This window comes from Pelecanus crispus, chromosome 15, assembly GCF_030463565.1.
Source record: "Pelecanus crispus isolate bPelCri1 chromosome 15, bPelCri1.pri, whole genome shotgun sequence".
NCBI lineage: Eukaryota > Metazoa > Chordata > Aves > Pelecaniformes > Pelecanidae > Pelecanus > Pelecanus crispus.
In genome coordinates, this window is record NC_134657.1 from 8,110,356 (window position 1) to 8,130,101 (window position 19,746).

At 36.3% G+C, this 19,746-nt stretch overlaps 1 protein-coding gene across 2 annotated transcripts in view; it reads left to right on the forward strand.

The window, feature by feature from the left end:
* The window catches only part of PRKCZ (protein kinase C zeta), a 68,414-nt gene that overhangs the window by 3,986 nt on the left and 44,682 nt on the right, over positions 1 to 19,746 (forward strand). For both annotated transcript variants that reach the window (XM_075721505.1, XM_075721506.1), the window contains exons 2-4: positions 286 to 407; positions 6,817 to 6,906; positions 7,317 to 7,367. In XM_075721505.1, the coding sequence (XP_075577620.1) occupies positions 286 to 407; positions 6,817 to 6,906; positions 7,317 to 7,367 (263 nt within the window). The remainder of the gene's footprint in view (positions 1 to 285; positions 408 to 6,816; positions 6,907 to 7,316; positions 7,368 to 19,746) is intronic.

Below are 19,746 nucleotides of genomic sequence, written 5' to 3' on the forward strand. Positions count from 1 at the left end.
GTGCTGATAGTATAATAAGGGAACTTGACTCACCCAAGTAAACATGCGTTAAAGATAGATCTTTAACACAGTTAATTCCTCCATATTTTAAAGTATTTTTTAAAAGTTAACCACTGTGAGATGTAATCCTGTTGGCTTCTGGCAACTAATTTACATTAATGGGAGCATTTTATATGAGGAATGCTGATTCTGTAAGTATGGTTTTGCAGCTTAGAGTCCATAGATGGAATATGCAGGCTAATGCAGATATTTTCTGACAAAAGCTTACATTTTCATCTCATGCAGGGACATCCTGATAACAAACTTGGATGCATCAATGAGCTATGATGAACTTTGTGATGAAGTGCATGAGATGTGTAATTTACAACAGGAACAGCCGATTACCCTCAAGTGGATTGATGATGAAGGTATTGTACTGAAATACTACTTGGGCATTCTTGGGTTTATTGTTCATTGTCGTACAAAGAAGGAGCATGGAGGAAACTTGTGTAAACAAGTTTCATATTGTGGAGTTACTTTTTGTTTCTAAATACCAGGGTACATAACCCTGTCTTATAAACTAGGGAACTTGGAGAGATGAGCCTCAAAACATCAAGGCTGATTGCAGTAGCACTTGAATTCACTTCTGCAGAAGTGAAGGCTTTGTAGTACTTTAATATTTCACTATTCCATACTTCTGTGCTGAATGCAAAGGTTGTTTTAATTTCAGACTTTCATGGGCCTAATGCTGTACCCTTGAAAATTCTTAATTTGAAATTCTTGGCAAGATCGCTTTTTGATGTGTTTAACCCTGTCAGCTTCCAGAATGACATAGGTGTTTGTGTCTTCTGAATTGCGATTTGTGTCTTGAACGAGTGGGTTTCTGAGAAACAATGCAATTGCAGTATCGGAAGACTGTTTTTAGGTCTTCTAGGATTTCTGTATTTTAAGCAAGGTAGGTGCTAAGAATTCCAGTAATGATAATTGATTTTCTCTGTTTATGGTGGTTGTCCCTGGCAACTGCATGATTGTCAGTGATTGCAGTATTAATGGTCTAACATGCCCTATTCAAGAATTAGAGGGTAGATGTTGTCTATATTTAAAGCAGCATTCTACTAAATTGATTGTTAATATCCTGTTGATGTAAAATACAATGACCAAACATGAAATAAAGGTGACTTGAATTTGGTTTTGTTTTTCCCATTTGACTGATGCTTCAGAGCACCATTTTTCAAACATAATAGGCATTAAATAAAAACGTAACAGAAATAAATGTTTCCCCATTGTGGTGGGGAAAAATGCCCAGTATATCTCAAGTAAGTCAGGTCCAGAAAAAGAAAATGGGGAGGGGAGGTGTCATATGTGGGGAAAAATAGAGTAAACTGTTATTTTTGTGCAATGTGGGGTGGATAAAATAATGTAAAAATGACTTGTGAAAGTCTTTCTTATGCTGTTTGCAGGAGAGGTTCATGTTGCCAGATCTCGTTGTTCTAAGTTATTGTCAGATGTAAAGCAGTTTGTCATTATTCTTCCACAAATAGTTGTATGTGAGAGAAGCTTACCATTTCTTTACCCTTCCTCTAGGCTCTGAAATATTGGCATGATGTGAGATGGGTTGGCATATTTCTTTCTGCTGTAAAATGTGGCAGTTCTCTGCAGCCTTAAGTTAGAGCCTTCTGGTTGTTGTGAGTAGTAGTGAAATGGGGATGCTTGACACTGAGTGCCTTTGCTACCTTTTTTTGCTTCCTTTTGGAATGTACATGTCTGCTTGTGATTTAAGTGTAGTGCATCTGTAACTCATGATGGGCAGAACTCTTGACCTAGTAGGTTGAGAACAGCCACTGTGCGATTGTACAACTGCACATGTGCCTGGTTATTTTCCTGCAGCACATTGCCAAAGCTGTGGTCTGCAGCAGAACTTCTGGAACTGAATGCAGAAAGATGAAAAAATACTAAACTGGTTTAGCTAACATTTGTAACTGTTTTTTGGTTTTTTTTTTTTTAATAATAGCCTATGCTACTCTGTTAGCCAAGTAGTGTGGTTTGGTGGGTGAATGGAATTTCAAAATAATGGTTAAGGAAGGAGGAAGTAAAAAAAGATCAGTCCTTTTAAGATTCCAAGGACTAGCATCAATTATTTTAAAATTTTACTCTTTATGTTCTGATTACCAAGAAAGACAGAGGCAATTGTCCTGACTTCAGTTCCCTAACCCTCAGTTTCGTGGCAGTCTAATAAAAAGTAACCTGATCAGAAGTGCATGGAGAATAATTACATTGCATGTGCTTAGCTGTTTGAACTGCATGACAGCTAATAAAAGGAAGATTATTGTAGGAAAGAGAAAACCTCATGAGTTTTGAGTTGGAGGATTTTAAGACACGATTCCTGTTAACTGTTTCTTGGTTTGGATGTCTGTTGCATTGGCTTTTTGAGGTTTACTTAAATTAAAAAAATTAATTTCTTTTTTTAGTTGCAGTTCTAATAAGCATTTTCTTCTAGTCTTGGTTAAATACATACCTGTACAACCCTTTTTCTAATTCCTGATTCTAAGTTGTTAAGTTTCAACCAATCTGCTGTTTTGGCTGCCTGCAATCCTCACAGGTTTTCTAGTTATCCTATTTCTGTGTTGGAGAGTGTTTCTGCTTATTGCCGTAGGTAATTTAAATTAATTTGACTGATTACACAAACAGATGTTATCTTTGAACTAACTTAAAGCAAACAATTGCTGATGGCTTAATGGATAAATAAAACCTACCGAAGAGCTGAAGAAAATGAATTTTCTGTTGGGCTTTTTAGTGTTTCTCTGGCTTTGACAAGATCCAAAATGTTTGAACTATGAATAACTCGCATAATAAAATCCCATAAACATATAAAGAATGTGGATTGTTGATTTGCAGTACAAATAATTCTCTTATCTCTCATGTTGCATTATTGCAGTATTTCTAGATTGTCAAGAGCAGTGGCCTTCAAAGAGGGGTAGATGCACTCCGGGGTGCATCTTTTTAAAAAAAAAATAATATTTTTAAGAAATAAGAAATTAAGCTTTACTTGATTTAATATGTGGATCAACACTGGCGTCATCGCTTGGCCCATATACCATATGGTCCCGTGTCAATACGGTGGGCAAGGTATGCTGAGGGAAGAGAGGGTGTTCCAAAAAGTTGCAGGGGTTGAGAGTGACACCCTCACTCATTTGCTTGCTTTTGGTGTATTGTGATGTACTGCAGTTTACATGTGCCTGGTTAAGTGGATTTGTGGATTAATTATCCAGTTTTAACTAAAATAACCCTCACAAGGTAATGCTAATAGTGTGAGGGCAAGCAGACAAGAAAATGGTGGAGCTGACATTTTGCCTACTCCTAAGTATGAACTCTTGTCAGCCACGCTACAGGGTAAAAACAATTACTCTCTAATCAGATCTGACAAGTCAGTCAAAAAGATTCAAAATTACCAAGAACAGTATTTGAAATATGTGTTTAAGTCCACTATTTTTAATGATGAGCGTCATTCTAAGTGTATGTTGTGTTCTGAGATAATAGATAATGATAGTATGAAGCCATCATGATTAGCAAGACATTTAAAAACTAAGTCTCCAGAACAAGACAAACCTCTATCTCCTTTTTTTCCGCTGATGTTTTAAGTCTTGTGACAATTGATTTGGTACTTTACAAAACTTCACTAAACTTCTAGAAGCCAGTTTTGAGGCTTCTTAATAGCAGAAGACAAAAAGCCACATACCATTGGGGAAACACTTGTTCTTCCTGTCATGGTAAATATGGCTGGAATAATACACGGAAAACAAGATGGGACAAACTGAAATGCATTCCTTTGTCAGAAAATACTGTTGGAAGATGCACAGAAGATACTGCTGAAGGTTTGAAGAAACAAGTATTGACTATGCAGTGTGGGATGCATATGGGACTGTATTGTTGGATGAAAGTACAGATGTTTCTAACATGTCTCAGCTTATGGTATTTGCTAGATTCTGTTTCAGTAATGGGATGTGTGAAGATGTAGTTTTTTGTGAGTCACTGAAGGAAAGAAAGAGGTACTGGAAAAGATACAACCTGAACAGTAAGTGACTTGAATAAAAACAGTGTGTTACAGAAAAACTGTGTAAGTCTCTGCTGATGGAGAGGCTGATTTGACTGGAATAAAAAAAAGGTTTCTGGGGTAAGATTACAGAGAGAGCACCACACATGAAACTCATCCTCTGTCATTCATAGACAAGCTATTACCGCAAAGGATTTGGAGACAGAAGTGCATGGAGTGCTACAGGATGTCATCAGTGTGGTTAATTTTATAAAACCAAGCGCTTTAGATATAGTACAATGTTTACAATACTTATTACTAAGTTGGGGAGTGACCATGAAACTTTTGTACCTCGCAGAGGTTAGCTGGTATCTTGCAGCAAAGTGCTTAAAAGAGTTGTTGAGTTAGGCGTTTTTCTTTTACAAAAAGATAAATATTCCAAATATGTGGACGGTATCTGTGACGACAAGTGGCTGGCACTAGTATGCTAAATAGCAGTTATTTTCAAAAAAACCAAACAATCCTAATGACTAAGTAACAGCTTTTCAAAAGGAATTTGTGCTATATGGAGAGAGCATTTTGAAAATGGCTATTTGGAGATATTTCTGTTGTTCCGTTGGTACACTTAAACTTGGAAATGGAATTTTCTAACCTGTTAAAACGTCTTCCAAACAGTTTCAGTGGGTTTTGAAACCATGAGTTAAAAATGCAACATGATCGGATTAGTTTGCAAGAATAGCTGGTTGACAGCGGGAAGGATGAAAAGTTACCAACTGAATGCCAAAAAAAGTTTGTATAAATGGTGGATGGGATTGAAGAATTAGTGCTATGATTTAGTAAGCGCAGCCAGCGATGCACTTCTTTCATTTGGAGCTGTGTATCTTTGTGAGGTTTGGGGTTTTTTTTTTAGCTATGACACCATTAAAACCTAGTATTGAAATAAACTGAGCTTAGAACCAGACCTTTGAATCACTATATGATAACATGTTAAACCAAGATCTTCAAAAATCATGAAGCATATTCAGTTACATAAGGTCTCACTAAAAATATTTTGAATTAATTTTTAATATTTTGAGAGATAAGTTTTTGTACCATGAATAAAAATATTTAAACTTTTTTTACATTTATCTAATACTTCTAAAATGTCTATGTGTATATTTTTATAGTACATATAATTTATAAATATACATACGAGGGGGTTGTGCTCAAAAAATTTTAATGCCAGCATGTGCTGTCAAAAAAGTTTAGAGACCACTGATCTAGAGGTTATCGTGGGCTGTTAAAACAGTATTTCTGTCTGCCAGAGGTATTCCTGTATTATCTTCCAATTCAGATGTTTAAGTAAAAATGTCCTTGCTTAAAGTGATTAGGACTTGTACCTTGGAAAGGTCATCTTCTGAAATCTCAGTAATGTACATGTTCTGGCTTAGCTTCCAGTTCTCCCAATAAGCTTTTCTAATGCTTTGTTTCTCTGGCATCAACAAACTAATTCAGTGGGTTTTTATGGGACATCTCCAATGTGCCATATCGTTACTTCCAAATCATGATGAAGTCCATTCTGTTAGCTGAGAAGAGCCATCTTTGGTCTGTGTCTCGTTCAGAGCGTCAGAGAAATTGAGTTCTTTACTTTCACTGCTCAAAGGCTAATACCATACCACAGGTAGTTTTTAGTCTTAGTTAATAGTGTCTTCGGGAACCTTTGGTCTGACAATATTTGCATTCCTGCATAGTTTCTTAATATAAAACTAATGGTATATGTCACAGAAAAATGGTAAAAAGATGTGGACAAGGCATGGTACTTGAGCCCAGGCCTTAGTGTGTGGTAATGCTCGTGTGTCCATTTATTTTATTCTTTTCCCTGTGATATTTCATCCTGAACGATATCTTGTAGTTTGGGGTGTTGGGGTCTTTCTGTTCCATCTATTTCAATAGTTAGGGTCTTTAGAATATGCTTTAAATTGCAGCTGGCATGTTGCCTTTTTGAGAACTTTTAAAAGCTCTGTTTGAATCTGCTACTACAGAATGTGAGTAGAGAAGACAAAGTCGTAGAAACTAAGGCTTGATATATCTTTTTCTGAAAGAGAGGGTTGTTTGTGGCTAGGCAGGTTTCATGTTTGTTTTTTTTTCTTCTGTTTGCTTTTCTTCTACTTCTAAATCCAAATTAAAAGAAAAAATGCTAACCTGCTTTCCTCAAAACATACAAGCCAACCCTGAAAACTTTAGAGACTCTGAGAGAAATTAATTTTACATTGATTATAACTCTATATCATTGTTGGCATATTTATATCCCATCCATGACTTTCATCTGTGTATTGCATTTTTTACACTTTTTAATCATAGATTGCTTTTCTGTCAGTCTAGCAAGAGACGCTCAGCTCGAATCTATGGGTACCTTCATAACTTTTAAGTTATATTGTAGTTCTGCAGTCAGTGAACTTAAGGTAGTAAGGTAATGGGCCTTTTAACAAAGGGTAAGTTAATTTTGAATGAAACTGAAATTTTCATGTTACTAGGAAGTGATCTTGCTTTTTTTCTGCTGTGTGTTAAAGATCTTTAAGCATATTTACTCACTCTTAGGGTCCCCTTGCAAACTAACATAGTGTATTTCTATCTACTCAGTTTTGATAAAATTAGAAGGGAAAAAAGAATTGTGTTGATATATTTTGGCTTTGACCAAAATGCTCAATATCAAATGATTGAAAGAAAAGCAATCCTGGAGGCTGGTACATTTCTTACTGACTAATTGAAATTCTTCGCTTAAGTCTTCAGTCATAAATTTGCCTATGTATTTATTGCTTTTTTGTTAGGTGACCCATGTACCATCTCATCTCAGATGGAACTGGAAGAAGCCTTCCGTTTGTATTGTCAAAACAGAGACGAAGGGCTGATTATTCATGGCAAGTATTACACCGTTCGAGAACCTGTATGTGTCTGTTGATAATCCTAACAGTTTCATAAACGTGAGATTGGAATAACTCCTTTGTCAAATAACATTCTTCTTTATGTAGCTGGTGCCCTATAGTTTGCTGTTGTAAGAAGGAAGTGTTCTTCTCAGGGTGGAGCCCAAAGCTGAAACTATACAGTGGACTTTGAGGGGGGCTTCAGGTTCTAAACTGCACAGATTTGTTAATGCTGTAGTCAAGTATGAGATTTTGCCAGTATGGACCCAAATTTTGGTTATGTTATTTCCCATGCAGAATTATTTAAAGGCTTCCAGAAACTGTCTTTGTGTAAATATATGCAAGAATCAAGGAAAAAGTGCTACTGAGAATCTTTTCACTTAAAAATGTAATGTTTTTGTTTTTAGTTTTCCCAAGTATTCCAGAGAAACCCGGCATGCCTTGTCCAGGAGAAGATAGTGAGTACTAAAAAGTTACCAATTTTAGCTTAATTTTTTCAGTCACGTGGAAAAGAAATACATTGAAAGATTTTCATAAGCTAGTGTTACATACATGTATATCTGTTTTGTGGTTTCTTAGTAGAATCTAAGATGTTTGGGGTTTTATCAACAGATAAATTATATAAATCAACATCTTAGTACTGTTTTTATGTTTCTGAGAATTAATACTGGTTTCCAGTAGCTGATCCATTGGGAGGAAAAGAGGTCAGGATTTTAGATGCATATTTGAATGTGATCCTTTGCTTCTGTGGTTCTTTTGGTTTCTGAACTTGCAGGGTAAAGAAGTGATGTACTGAAGAAGGAGATACAGCCTTTTTTATGAAAAGGTTATTAATCTCTAAAAAAAATCCTGTGAAAGGCAGATAAACCTCCAGAGGAAGCATACATGATTGATATGGTTTACCTATATTTCAATAACTTAAACAGCACAGGGATAAAAGGGTTAAATAGCTGTATAGTCACTTCATTATGGAGGGATGTCATCAGTACATTAGTTCATATCTTTGTAAATGTTAAGGAAAGGAATGTGAATAATTGGGTGGCAGACTTCGCAGAGGATGCTTGGCTAGTGACAGTAGTATGAGTAAAAACTAACTGAAGAATTGAGGGACCTTTGCTCTTCTCTTTGGAAGGTACAAGAGCAGGTAAAATTAATTGCTGATAAAAGCAAATAATGCGTATGAGGAGAAGACTACTTACTTGACCCAGGATCTACACTGCCAGACTGGCTAAAAATGTGTAGTGCAGTTGTCCATAGTTGTGAACAATATTTTTAATTGGAGAGATAACACTAATATACTAATAATTGCTCTATTGAGAACTTTTACTGAAATTTAGAAGATGGAGTGAAATGGAATAAATATCAAAATATTACTGTTTAAATACAATTTTTTTACATTTAAACTACAGTAGATGAAAGGTTAAATGTAAAAAGCAGACAAGTTTTCACGTTGTGACTAGGTTATTAAAGTTGTCTTATAGAAAGTGTTGCACATCTACTCTTTTTTCTATCTGCTGTCCTTGTTCAGCCAATGAGAGAAAATAAAGACTGACTTCTATGCTGATTAGAAGTGTTAAAGAAATAATTTTCCTTGAGACACTTAGTTTTTTTTTTTTTCAGAAGGAAAAAGAAGATATCTATGTGGTTTACCCAGTTTATTTTTAGGATGAGCCAAGCAAGCATTTGTGTTTCCAGCTGTTTCCAATATACTATTTTCCATACATCTGAGTTTTTTCATGCCTTATTTAATGTTGTTCTTTTGTACTTTCTTGTATCTAGCAAAATAGTAGCTCAGTGGGTTTCTTACTAATTTTGCTGAAGCTTCAACAAGGAAATGGGCAACCAGTCCATCTTGTTATATCACATAATGTACAGTACTTCTACTGAATGTGCAAGCAAGTAAGACTTCACTGAATTTCAATACTTGTTTGTCCATGAGTTAAAATTCAAGTGAAGACTGTGTAGTTATATTTTACTGTATGTTGAAAATGTGTCGGTTTTACTATGCTGTCACTTTCCAGTCTAGCTTACTAGGTTGAAAATATCTGTGGGAAAATATTTTCAGGCTCAATTTTCATGGTCATTCTGGAAAGAGTGGTCTTAGTTCTGTAGGTTTAAAGCTGTTCTTCGTGTGAATTGTATACAAGGAACACTGCTTTATTCTGGGACCCAAGTATAGAAGGTGTTATGTCCTAAACTGAATCTCTTACCTGGAAAGGTATCAGGTTTGCATTGGCAGGCAAAAATTGAACCTCTGCATCTACGGAAAATATCGTTAGCAACAGGAAAAGTTTTGGTTTTCCCTGTATCTTGTTACTTTTCCTAAATCTTCTTTTGGTAATGGATGGTTTAGGATGTTTGGGTAGTGTGCCTTTGACTTTTGTGAGAATTACAGTAAAAGAAAGGGATGGATTTGGGGATTAGCTAGCCTTAGAATGCTTGTGATGTTCTACTAGGGCAGATTTTGCCAAAGGTAAATGTAAGTGTTAATACTCCGTCTTAAGTTTTTAGACTGTGTTCTGTGCAACAGCTGTCTTTCAATGAAGACAGAAAGGTTGATTTTATTTAAATTTCTAACTTTGGGGTGCCTCCCCCCTTCATTCTGCAACTAGGAATGGAACAACCAAGTCGGGCATCACTACAGAATTCGGGGCTATTTAACAACACGTTGAAGTCGATTTTGTTTTCTTTTTCTATCTCGCTTCTAACTTGTTGGATGAAAAGTGTAGTAAGGCAACTCATACGGGCATCTGTGCCGTTCTCCTTTCCCAATATAGGAACTGGAAGAACCAGCTGACTCTAGCTCTGCTTCCATTCCTATAGCTGTTTAAAGAGGGAAGGAGGAAATCCCTGTGTTGGGCCAACCTAGGCTGGTACTAGTCCCAAATAATTCTATTTGCCCTTATTTGTGAAAACACAAACTAATGTGAAATAATGTCAAGAAAAGTAAGCTAACTGGATGAGAGAAAAGGATGTTGCTTAAAGGGGTATCTGTGCAAATAACGTGGCGTCATAAAGTTCACTGTAATTTAATGATCTCATTAAAAGTGTAGCTATTTTAGTGCAGAAGGTTTTTGTGTTCATTTGTTAGATGTTTTAGTTATCTCAAGCGATGAGTTGAACTACAGAAGCACATAGACTGGTGTGGCTCAGATGACCTGGTTATTCTCTTTGTAGGGTATTTCTCCCTACATGGCTTTACAGGTCATGTTGAATCACACTTTGATTGTTTAAAAAGCCTGTTCAGTAGGATGTGCTCGGTTCTCGTAACTTAATGAATTGATTCAGTGCGTGTTGCCTCTTTGCATCCATGGGGCCTGCGTGGAAATCTGGTATTGTGGCCTAGTTGTAACTATTTTCAAACTGTTTTACAACAGACCTATTAAATTGTATTGGTGCTAATTTAGCATAAACTGATGCATTCAGCGTTATCGCTTGTTAGCTAAAGGCATATGACAAACATCTGCATTGCACTTAGACTGTATGGAAATGTTATTGATAGTGGTGGTACAGTTTATTTAAAGGACCATGTTTATTTTGACTGGACTAAAATATTGTCCTTTGATCAGAAAATATTCAGTATGTTTCAAATTCTTGTTTTATGTGGCTGTATTGCTGTAGTTATTCGCAGAAAATAATTTTAAAAAATGAGAATATTACATATGCACATTTCTAGAGCATCATGCTTACACTATAAAGGAGCTTATGAGTTTGCCTCAAGTTATTTCCAGAGACAAGTAAACAGTTAACTAGTTGCTCTGTCCAAAATGGGGCTCCACTTAAATTGGCAGTCTCAGTGTGCGCTTCTAGTCTGTTATAGAACTGCAGACAGTTTGAAATGGAGTTTTTAAACAAAACTATTGAATTGCTAAGTAATTTCATTTGCAATATATTGCTCAGACTTGTTCATATTAGGTCATGGAGTGACTATTTCTAACAGTATGTGGTCTTCTGAACTGCAAATATTTTGCGCTGAATTTCTGTTGAATTGTAGGTTTTTCTTTTTAGTTCCTTCAAAACAATAATGCTTTGGAAGAAGAATGCAGAAATACATACCGAATCTTTTGCATTTATGTTGAAAACTAATAATATAATTGCTAGCTGTCCTGGACCTTTGTGAAATTGATATGGTTTTGAGATTGTACCAGCCAGCAAAGCTTGAAATAAATGTACGTAATCCATTAATGGAATAAACCACGTGACTGATATTTCAATTCTACTTGCATTCCTTCAGAAAAGTTCTTTTCATGCCTGAAGAACTTACCTTCTTGTATTGATGCGATGCTGTCTGCAAGATAGTTTGCAGTCTCCAGCATCTGAACTCGTGTTGTCTCTGTATTCCTTTTGCTCCTGATTTTTTGCACTTTGACTGTAAGGCTGCTGTGGTAGAAACAGCACCTTTTCCCTTCAGCAGGACGGTTAACCCGTCCCCACAGACTGGAATGGCAGCGCTGCTATGTGGATGAGGTGGCAGGATTTCTAAAAGAGCTTGCATCTCTTCCCAGATATTGAATGTGACTTCTCATAGGCGTTTCTAGCATCTGCTGGCCTGGAGCCTTGGGTACTTTATCACAATGTTTCCTGATAGAGATGGCAGACTTTTTGGCCAGTCTTCTGGATTTAAAAACATTTTTACTTTTTTAGTAGATTAGCTGTTCTTTTGGAATTGATTTTAAACAAGGTTGTTTCTGAAATGCTTAGGTGTGTGTTCTTCTGCGCTCATAAGCGATAGCCTTCCTGATACAAAGCACGGTATCTGATTGGCAGTTTTGGAACTTAGTTATTGTGGTCTCAGCTTATTTATGCTGACAGGTCTTGATCTGATTTATCACTCTTGGTGCTGCAGTGCATTGTATAACAAAGCATGTTCAGCTGAACAATTTCTATCGATTTCTAGGACTTCCCTAATGGAATTGCCGGTTTTATCAGAGAAATACTTGTTTTTGTGACATCAGCTCCTTGACATCCATGCCATGTTTTAGTTTGTGCCTCAGCTGCTAGCTACAGCCTCTCAAGGGAGCCAGTACCACCCGTGCCTGGATACATGAGGCAGAGATGTGAAAGGGAGAGACGGGGGTAACCAGTCTTCCATTAAATATTTGCTCTTAATGTTCGAGCTGATCCTGCCTATTGTCCTTGGTATCTAATGGTATTCAAACAGCGGCATCAGTGGAATAAAGGGAAAATGTTTCATTTCATACCTGCTACATTGTAAAGCATAAAGAATTACATGCTGAAGAAGCTAAAGAATAAAACCCAGTGAGTAATGCATGCTTTTTCTGTAGATTTTATGTATCATCATTGTGATTGCTGTTATTAATTGAGGCCATTGATGCAGTATGTGTGTACGTGTGGTGCAGTAGATAATAGAACTCAGCATTTTGGTTATGATACAGTTGCTTTGCCTACCACCCTCCTTTGCAGCCATAGATTGTTACAAATGCGGAGATTCCTGCTGCCTCTTGTGCGTAGGGATGTGGCTGAGAGACCTCTCAGAAATGCTGATAAAATGGCATTGAAAGGACTCTTGGGGAATGTATTTCAGGAGGAAAAGAACAGAAGAGTGAGTGATGCGGCTGCTGCTAATATTGCAGATTAATGAAAGAAATGTATCCAAAAAACCCTGATGGTATGTGTTCAGGGCCTGTTTATTGTAAGATTGCTGATGTAAAGATTAACAATTTAGAAGCATCATTTTCTAAGGCCTTTTTGTTGAATTGTGTTTCGTGGATTGTCTTAGATGGATGTTTTTTAATTGTGAAATACTTGTTTTGAATTAAGGTTTACTTACTTTCTAATATTGTCAGAATAAACTGTGTTAGTACACTTCTATATTTTTACATCTGAAAAAATAGATATATGTAATGTTAAAAATCATCTTGGATTTGGGTAGCTAGTGCTAACAAATTTTAGGGTTGTTTTGCTGTTGGCTTCATTAAATAGAAGAAAGCAGACTAGAAACCTTTAAATAATTTCACAGGAGAGAATGAATACGTTTTTAATATGTAAGTACTTATGGCATTAATATGATAGTAGACTAATGTTTATTATCTAATATTTTTGGCTGGTTTTGCTGCCTTTTTTTGGTAATGATTACACTGTGTTGTGGATGTCTCTTATGCTCTTTGTTTATCTGCTCAGTATTTTAGCATTAGGTGTTTGGACTTGATTTTTCCCCAAGCCATCTTCTGTGAAAAATTCATCATAGGTTGAGTAAAGGTATCTTACTAACCTAATTATTGTTGTGAGCTGTTTTATTTTAGGTATAGATATTTGGGTTTGCTTTATGTTCTGCCTGATACTACAAAATAGCTCTAAAAGGCTTCTTGCTACAGTAGTGTGGCCTGTAAATATTTTTCTAGCTCATAAGGCAGGTTTTTCCCTTCATTTGTTACTGTATTGGCAGCAGTGATTAGGTTATTCAGAGCACGTGAACCAATTTCATCCCCCAATGAAGAAAGGAACTACTGCGACCATAGAGACTATTCTGAAGACATAGATTGGATTGCACTGGATAATTAGGCAATTTTGAAACTGCTAGTAACCCTCTCCTGGTTTTTAGTAATTGAACTGACAGAGGGGAAAATTGTACTATTTTTAATGTAAGATGTATTGTTGCTTAGGAATTGAAAATAGCTGTGTCATAGTTTCTCAAGAATACCTGAAACCTCTTCCTCTGTCTTAACTGTGTACCACTTTTTTCATACGTGCCATTATTTGAAAAATATACGTACAGGTTATGAGACAGTGTAAGTTACTGAAAACAGAATTGTAGTTAAAGATCTGGTTTGCCTATTTACATTTAATGTTTTTAATTCTAAAATAATTTCAACGTTTTTCTTAGCTATGAAACATCCAATGAAGAATAAAGAGCTAGGCCTCCCTTTTGATAATTGAGGCGTGAAATTATAAAGCACGCATTTGATTGTAGGGTTTGATATTTTCACTTTCTTTAAGATACTGGATGTCTTAGCAGATGTTTGCATACCAATTTGTAAACTATAAACTAAAAATACACTGGAATAAGGAATGCTTGGGCTAGTTCTTAAGGTGTCATAACAGATAGGCTGTGTTCTCTTTTTTTATTATTTATTCCACACACATCGCCTCCTGCCTTAGCTGTTGCTCAGAATGTAGTATAGTCATGCAGGAAAGATGTCACCTGCTTTTAGAAAACTTCTGTTGAATGTAATGTCTAGCTCCATCCCCCCGTGTTCTCTCTCATACTTCCAATCTATATACTTCTCATAAGCTGGTAAATCCACTTTTGATACACAGGCAATTGGGGTAACTAAATTGGCAAGAACGTGGTGAAGCTTTTTGTGTTAGTTGTTGGAATTAGTGGATGTCTGTTAGGCCTGTCTGTTTCATTAGCTTGAAAGAGCTATTTAATGTGTAACCTCTTAAATGATATGATCAAGGTTAATTATATATTGGGATTCTGTGTAATACTTTTTAAAATTAGTTGCTCTATGCAAGTTACAGTTTTTAATGTTTAACTGAGCCACAGAAATAGCAACAGAGGCCTGCAGGGCAGATAAATGGACTCTTCAACATTTATCTCTTGGATTTTTGAGTTGCTGTGTGAGAAACCAGATTTTGTGGGAGATTTCAGGTGCTGCTAATTTGAAATGGAGGGCGCTTAAGAACTGAAGCCTTGTAAGACTAAGTAATGATAGCAGTTGGCTAGCCACTGAAGACTTGCTGTCAGTACAAAACTGCGTGGTAAATAAATCTCCTGAAGTAAAAAAGCAAAAAGCAGCTAACTTCAGGCATGCCGAAAGGGTGATTTTCAGAAGAGCCATGTGAGAGTGCTAATCATCACTGTCAGTGTGAGAGTTGTGTTGAACAGGCTGTGCAGTTCTGTCCTTAAACCACAGGGGGAAGGTAGTGACTCGGGTAGTGGAAAAATGAAAGGCTGAGACTCTCAATATTGACTAGAAAGCACCTCATCTGTAATTCTGAAGTTCCACTGCTAATTCTTCTGCATCTGTAAGTGCTTGTCCTTGAATGATTAGCTGGGGAAATACTTAAAAGGCAACACTATTTGAAGGCAAAACTTCAAGATTTTTAATACGGTCCTCTGCTTTTACAATAACATGCTCATAATAATAATGCTATTCTATGCTTCTTCCAATAATTTAGGTGTTCTTCAGTAAAGCAGGTACAGGTGCCCTGTGACTGGCACAGGATCCCCTGTTCCTTAGATTGTCAACTCCGATAAAAACTGTTCTTACCCATAGGGATTGCAAAGAAAGGAAAACCTCAGGCAGGCAGTGATAAACTTGATACTGTAGAGCCTGAAACAGTAGGTCTGGGATTGGAACTGATCCGTTAATTTCAAGGTGCAATCATTGTTTTTAACAGCCCTACAAACTATCTCAATGTTACTTTAAAGTTGTTAGAAGCAATAGCTATTATAAAATGATTTTACACAGCAGTTCTCATATTATACATAGATAATGGAGAGCACAGCAGAAATCAAAAGGGTTTCAGGTGGGAAGCAGTGTGTAAACTTTGCAGATCTGGTGTAGTTATCTTCCTTTCCTCTGTGGGGTGAGTTGAAAGCCCCTTTCCAAAAGCTGGAAGACAAATGCCATCATTAACTTGGTAGATTTAAACATGCTTTCCTTTGACATGTTAAACACTATAGCTTTCCATTAACAGACCAGATGAAAGGGGCAGGTACCTAAGACTGTATCATAAGCAATTTTTTTCCCCCATAAGGATGAGAAGCTGTAGGATGGAAGGTCGCTTTCTTGGGAAACAATAATTTTCTGCCTCATAAAAGAATTAACTAAGCTGGAACACTTACTCAGTTTGCTATTAGAATTAGTGTATCATCATTTAATCCAGAATATAACAAGTATGACGAGTAACTCCTGAAACTATTCGGATTTTCTTACTTAGCTACTGTCGCTAAATAATAAGTTTAGTGATACTTGATATTGCTGCAAACTCTGCTTCTTATGTTCTTACTTGCGAAGTGTATAAATGTTATATCCACATAGTATATGAGGAAGCTTAGAAGTAAAAGTACAAATGGGAGAATCTCTTGGAAACTAGTTTTAGTTACTGAATGATAAAAACTGAGTACAATTCTTAGAACTCGAATTGTGACATAGTAAGAATGGACATTGCGTGCAGTTAACTTCAGCTTGCTTTCCTCTTAATAGGAAGCAGAGTAAGGTACTGTGAGGTACAGATGTGTCAAAACTGTCGGGCTGAAAAGCGATAGATCTGGAGAGTTAGTCCTGCTGCAAGGTAATAGTGTCCTCTGTCATGCTGAGGTATTGCATAATTTTCTGGGGATAATGTTAGCAGACAACTGATTAAACTGGAAAGAATTCAGAGAAATATGCTCAAGAGCCTGCTTTCCGAGGAAAGCTAAAGTGCACCTTTATGAAGTAATAGCTAAACTGAGTTTCTGTCATTCTACTAATACTGGAGTAATGTAAACATTGGGAAGGGAAATGGAACTGTTTTAGCGTGGGCCATAAGCTGAAGTAATGGCACCATGCTGTGCAGGGAAACAGCTTGACTCAGAAGATGTGTCCTAACACTGAGACTGTAGGAACCAAATAATGGTTTCAAGGGCAGTGTGAAGGCCACCTTATAAAAGCTTTATGAATTTGAAATAAATGTGAAATCCATTTTGAATAGCTGCTGGGTTTTTTGAACAGTTTTGCATTTTTAGTGATGATGTAATCAAATAGGTGTGGATGCCTACCACTTGAGGGTAAATCAAGTAATTCAATATGCACTGGAAAAAACCTTAAGAAATAACATCAATTTAATACAAATGGTGGCAATCTAAAAAATAGGAATTCCATGCTTTCCATGAGAAGTAGGCTTGAACAGCCCATGGTAAATGTATTGTTTAAGTTGGGGGGGTAGCTAATTTTAATTTCAATTTCATTCTAAGCACTGGTTCTGGAAACTTTTGGTAGTTCTGTGATCATCAGCTTTGTGTTCAATAACAGTTTGAAATACAAATAGAATTGTACAGGTAACTGTGAAAGAAGGGGAAAATCAGGTGTACAAGATGGGCCACAGCCAAATCTATGGAAAGGTTTCAGTGCAAGGAGAACAAGACTAAGATTTCAAGTTAGAAAAAGACAACTGATGAAATATGGTACAGTTAATTTAAAAATCAGGTATGGCACAGATTAAGTGAAATCGGTTAACCATTTCCTGCAAGACAAGAAGTGGGGCTCTTAAAGTCTTCTAAAATATTTTCTAGGGGATTTATCAGTAGTTAGCTTTTTTGTTTTTCCTGACCTTTATTTATAATAGAAAATAGTGCTTCATGTATGTACGTGAAGACATAGAAGTTTACTAAAAAAAAAAAAAAGTGGCCTGCAAAGTGGATGCAGATGTAGACTAGAAAAGACAAAGATGTTCTGCTTCAGTAATCTGGGCTTTGTTGCATTAAGTGCTTGCTAAATACAAATTATAGAAGTTTAGCTGAAACTAAAATTTGTAAATGTGAAAAATGAGCAATGTGTGGATATAAATATGTAAAGGTGCCAGTTTATTAGTTCAGGTAAGCAGAATACTGCTCAGGGATCTCTGTTGCATAAGTGGAGTTTAATACTAAAGAAATGCTTCATCTCCTGCTGAAGTTATTTTGCTACAGATTGCTTAAATATTCAGAACTTCATTTTGATCTACAGCAGTACTAAGTTAGGTAGATTAAAGAATTAAATAATTTAACTAAGTACTGGTTCAGTGCTCTTTCAGCTTGATTAAAAAACATTTTAATGCAGACCTTAAGTCATGCTAACAGAACATTAAATTTGGTTTTCATTGTAGTAAGTCTTTTAATGAAAGCTATTTTTATTTTGGGAGAATATGATGCAGTCATCAAAAGAAACCTTTTGGACTCTTATTATCAACGCAAGTTTAGTTTTGTGGTGCATGTAACCACTGTGGTTTTGTAAACAGAGGAGCCAGCTATGCATCATGAAAGGGTGTAAAGTTTAAAATTGCACAGAAGGCCAAGTTAGAGAAGGGAAAATTTGAACTTTTTTCTTTCCTAAACAAAAATGTTTATCACCTTCAGAAGTATGACTCCACCACCAATTGTCTTCCATCCCTTTTCTTAACACTCTCTTTCAAATTAGAGCAACAAATCCAGCATCATTTTATCCTGTGTTTGGGACAGCCTTGCAAAATGCGTGCATGTCAGCGAGAGACGCTGAGAAGGACATACGAGAGACTGATCACTGGCATGCACAGAGATCCTTATAACCAGGACATCTTCACTTCTGGAGTAGCATCCAGTAACTGAATTTAGTGAGGATTTCTTGAGTAACACTTTGTGTACTCTGCTATGTTATTTTCAAGTATGTCTGATAAACTTCCCATAAAATCGTAACATTCTGATGTCAGATTGCAGAATTAGGTACTAGAAAAGCCATGACCCTTGTGTAGAAAAATGTGTTTGGGTTCTGAGTTATTTCTTCAACAAGCTGTAAGAAAAAGCTTTGTGAAGTAATGAAGTGTCTTTTGGACACTTAAAGTGTAAATACCTTCAGCTGCTTTAAAATATTTTAAAGGATACTTTTTTTCTTATATATGCGCCATCTTAAATTCTTGGGGGTTTTGGTTAAGAAGGATTTTTAAATAATGCTAGTAAAATAATGCTTTCTTCTATTATTTTGTCCTGTAATGCTATTCTGTTTTGGCAATTAATTCCAAAATAATTACCCTCCTTTCAAAGGAAATGAAAATTTTAAGTTCATTACTGTACGCTTGAAAGATTACTGAAACTTCTATAGACCCTGTATACAGGTCAACGTATTATTGTATGTTTTAAACAAATCGACACTTTTCAGCAAACAACTGTCTTGATGCATGAATACCAAATTTGTTTTCACTTAATTGACAAACATATTTGCTCTGACAAGGTAATATATGAGTAAACTCTGGGCTGTTAGTCACTGAGTCGTATTCTTAACAGTTCTTAGTGATTAGTTAATAAGTGGTTAGTCTCACAAGTAAAAAGAGAATTCAAATCTGTGATTGAATTCACAGTTGGCACCAGAATTCAGTATGGAAATAAGTGGATCACCCAAACTTGCTACAACTTCTCCACCAGGTGACTGGGAGAATCCCACTCTTACCCTACTTTAATACCAGATTTACCCATTTTGGTAACACTGCAAGTGTATTCAGCTGTTCAGCTCTTACCTGTACAGCAGTCTTTAGTGCAAAGAAACATTGTTGAATGTGATGTGGATATGTTAAATTGTGCAGCTTTTCTTTGCTGAAGGTGATGCTCAGTTTTGTACGCGGTTCAAGTTACGCTGTCTGTTCCTGTGCATTGCCCAACTGGTATGCAAGCCAGACAGATGGCTGCTTCAGCCGTGGGACTTAATGCGCTCGGCAGCCTAACCAAAGCAATTACGGTTCTTATACTTGATGTTAAGGCAATCTGGATCAATTAAAAATGTGGGGTTTGCTATATCTTATTATGAGATTTCTTTTTTAAAGTCTTTATTTTTTTTGTTTGATGTTAAGGCAATCTGGATCAATTAAAAATGTGGGGTTTGCTCTATCTTATTATGAGATATCTTTTTTAAAGTCTTTATTTTTTTGTTTGCCAGAAACATGCCAAGTTATCTCATGCATTTGTTTGCCATGACTGTTGGAGGGTTACGTTTCCATTACAGTTTTCAAGAAATAATTCTGTAAACTGTGTTTGCTACTAAATGCTTAGATAGCTCTTTTAAAGTATCAGTTGATTATTTTCTTTTGCTCAAAGATATGTTGTGGTTTAACCCCAGCCAGTAGCCCAGCCCCATACCCCCACGGCAGGATAGGGGAGAGAAT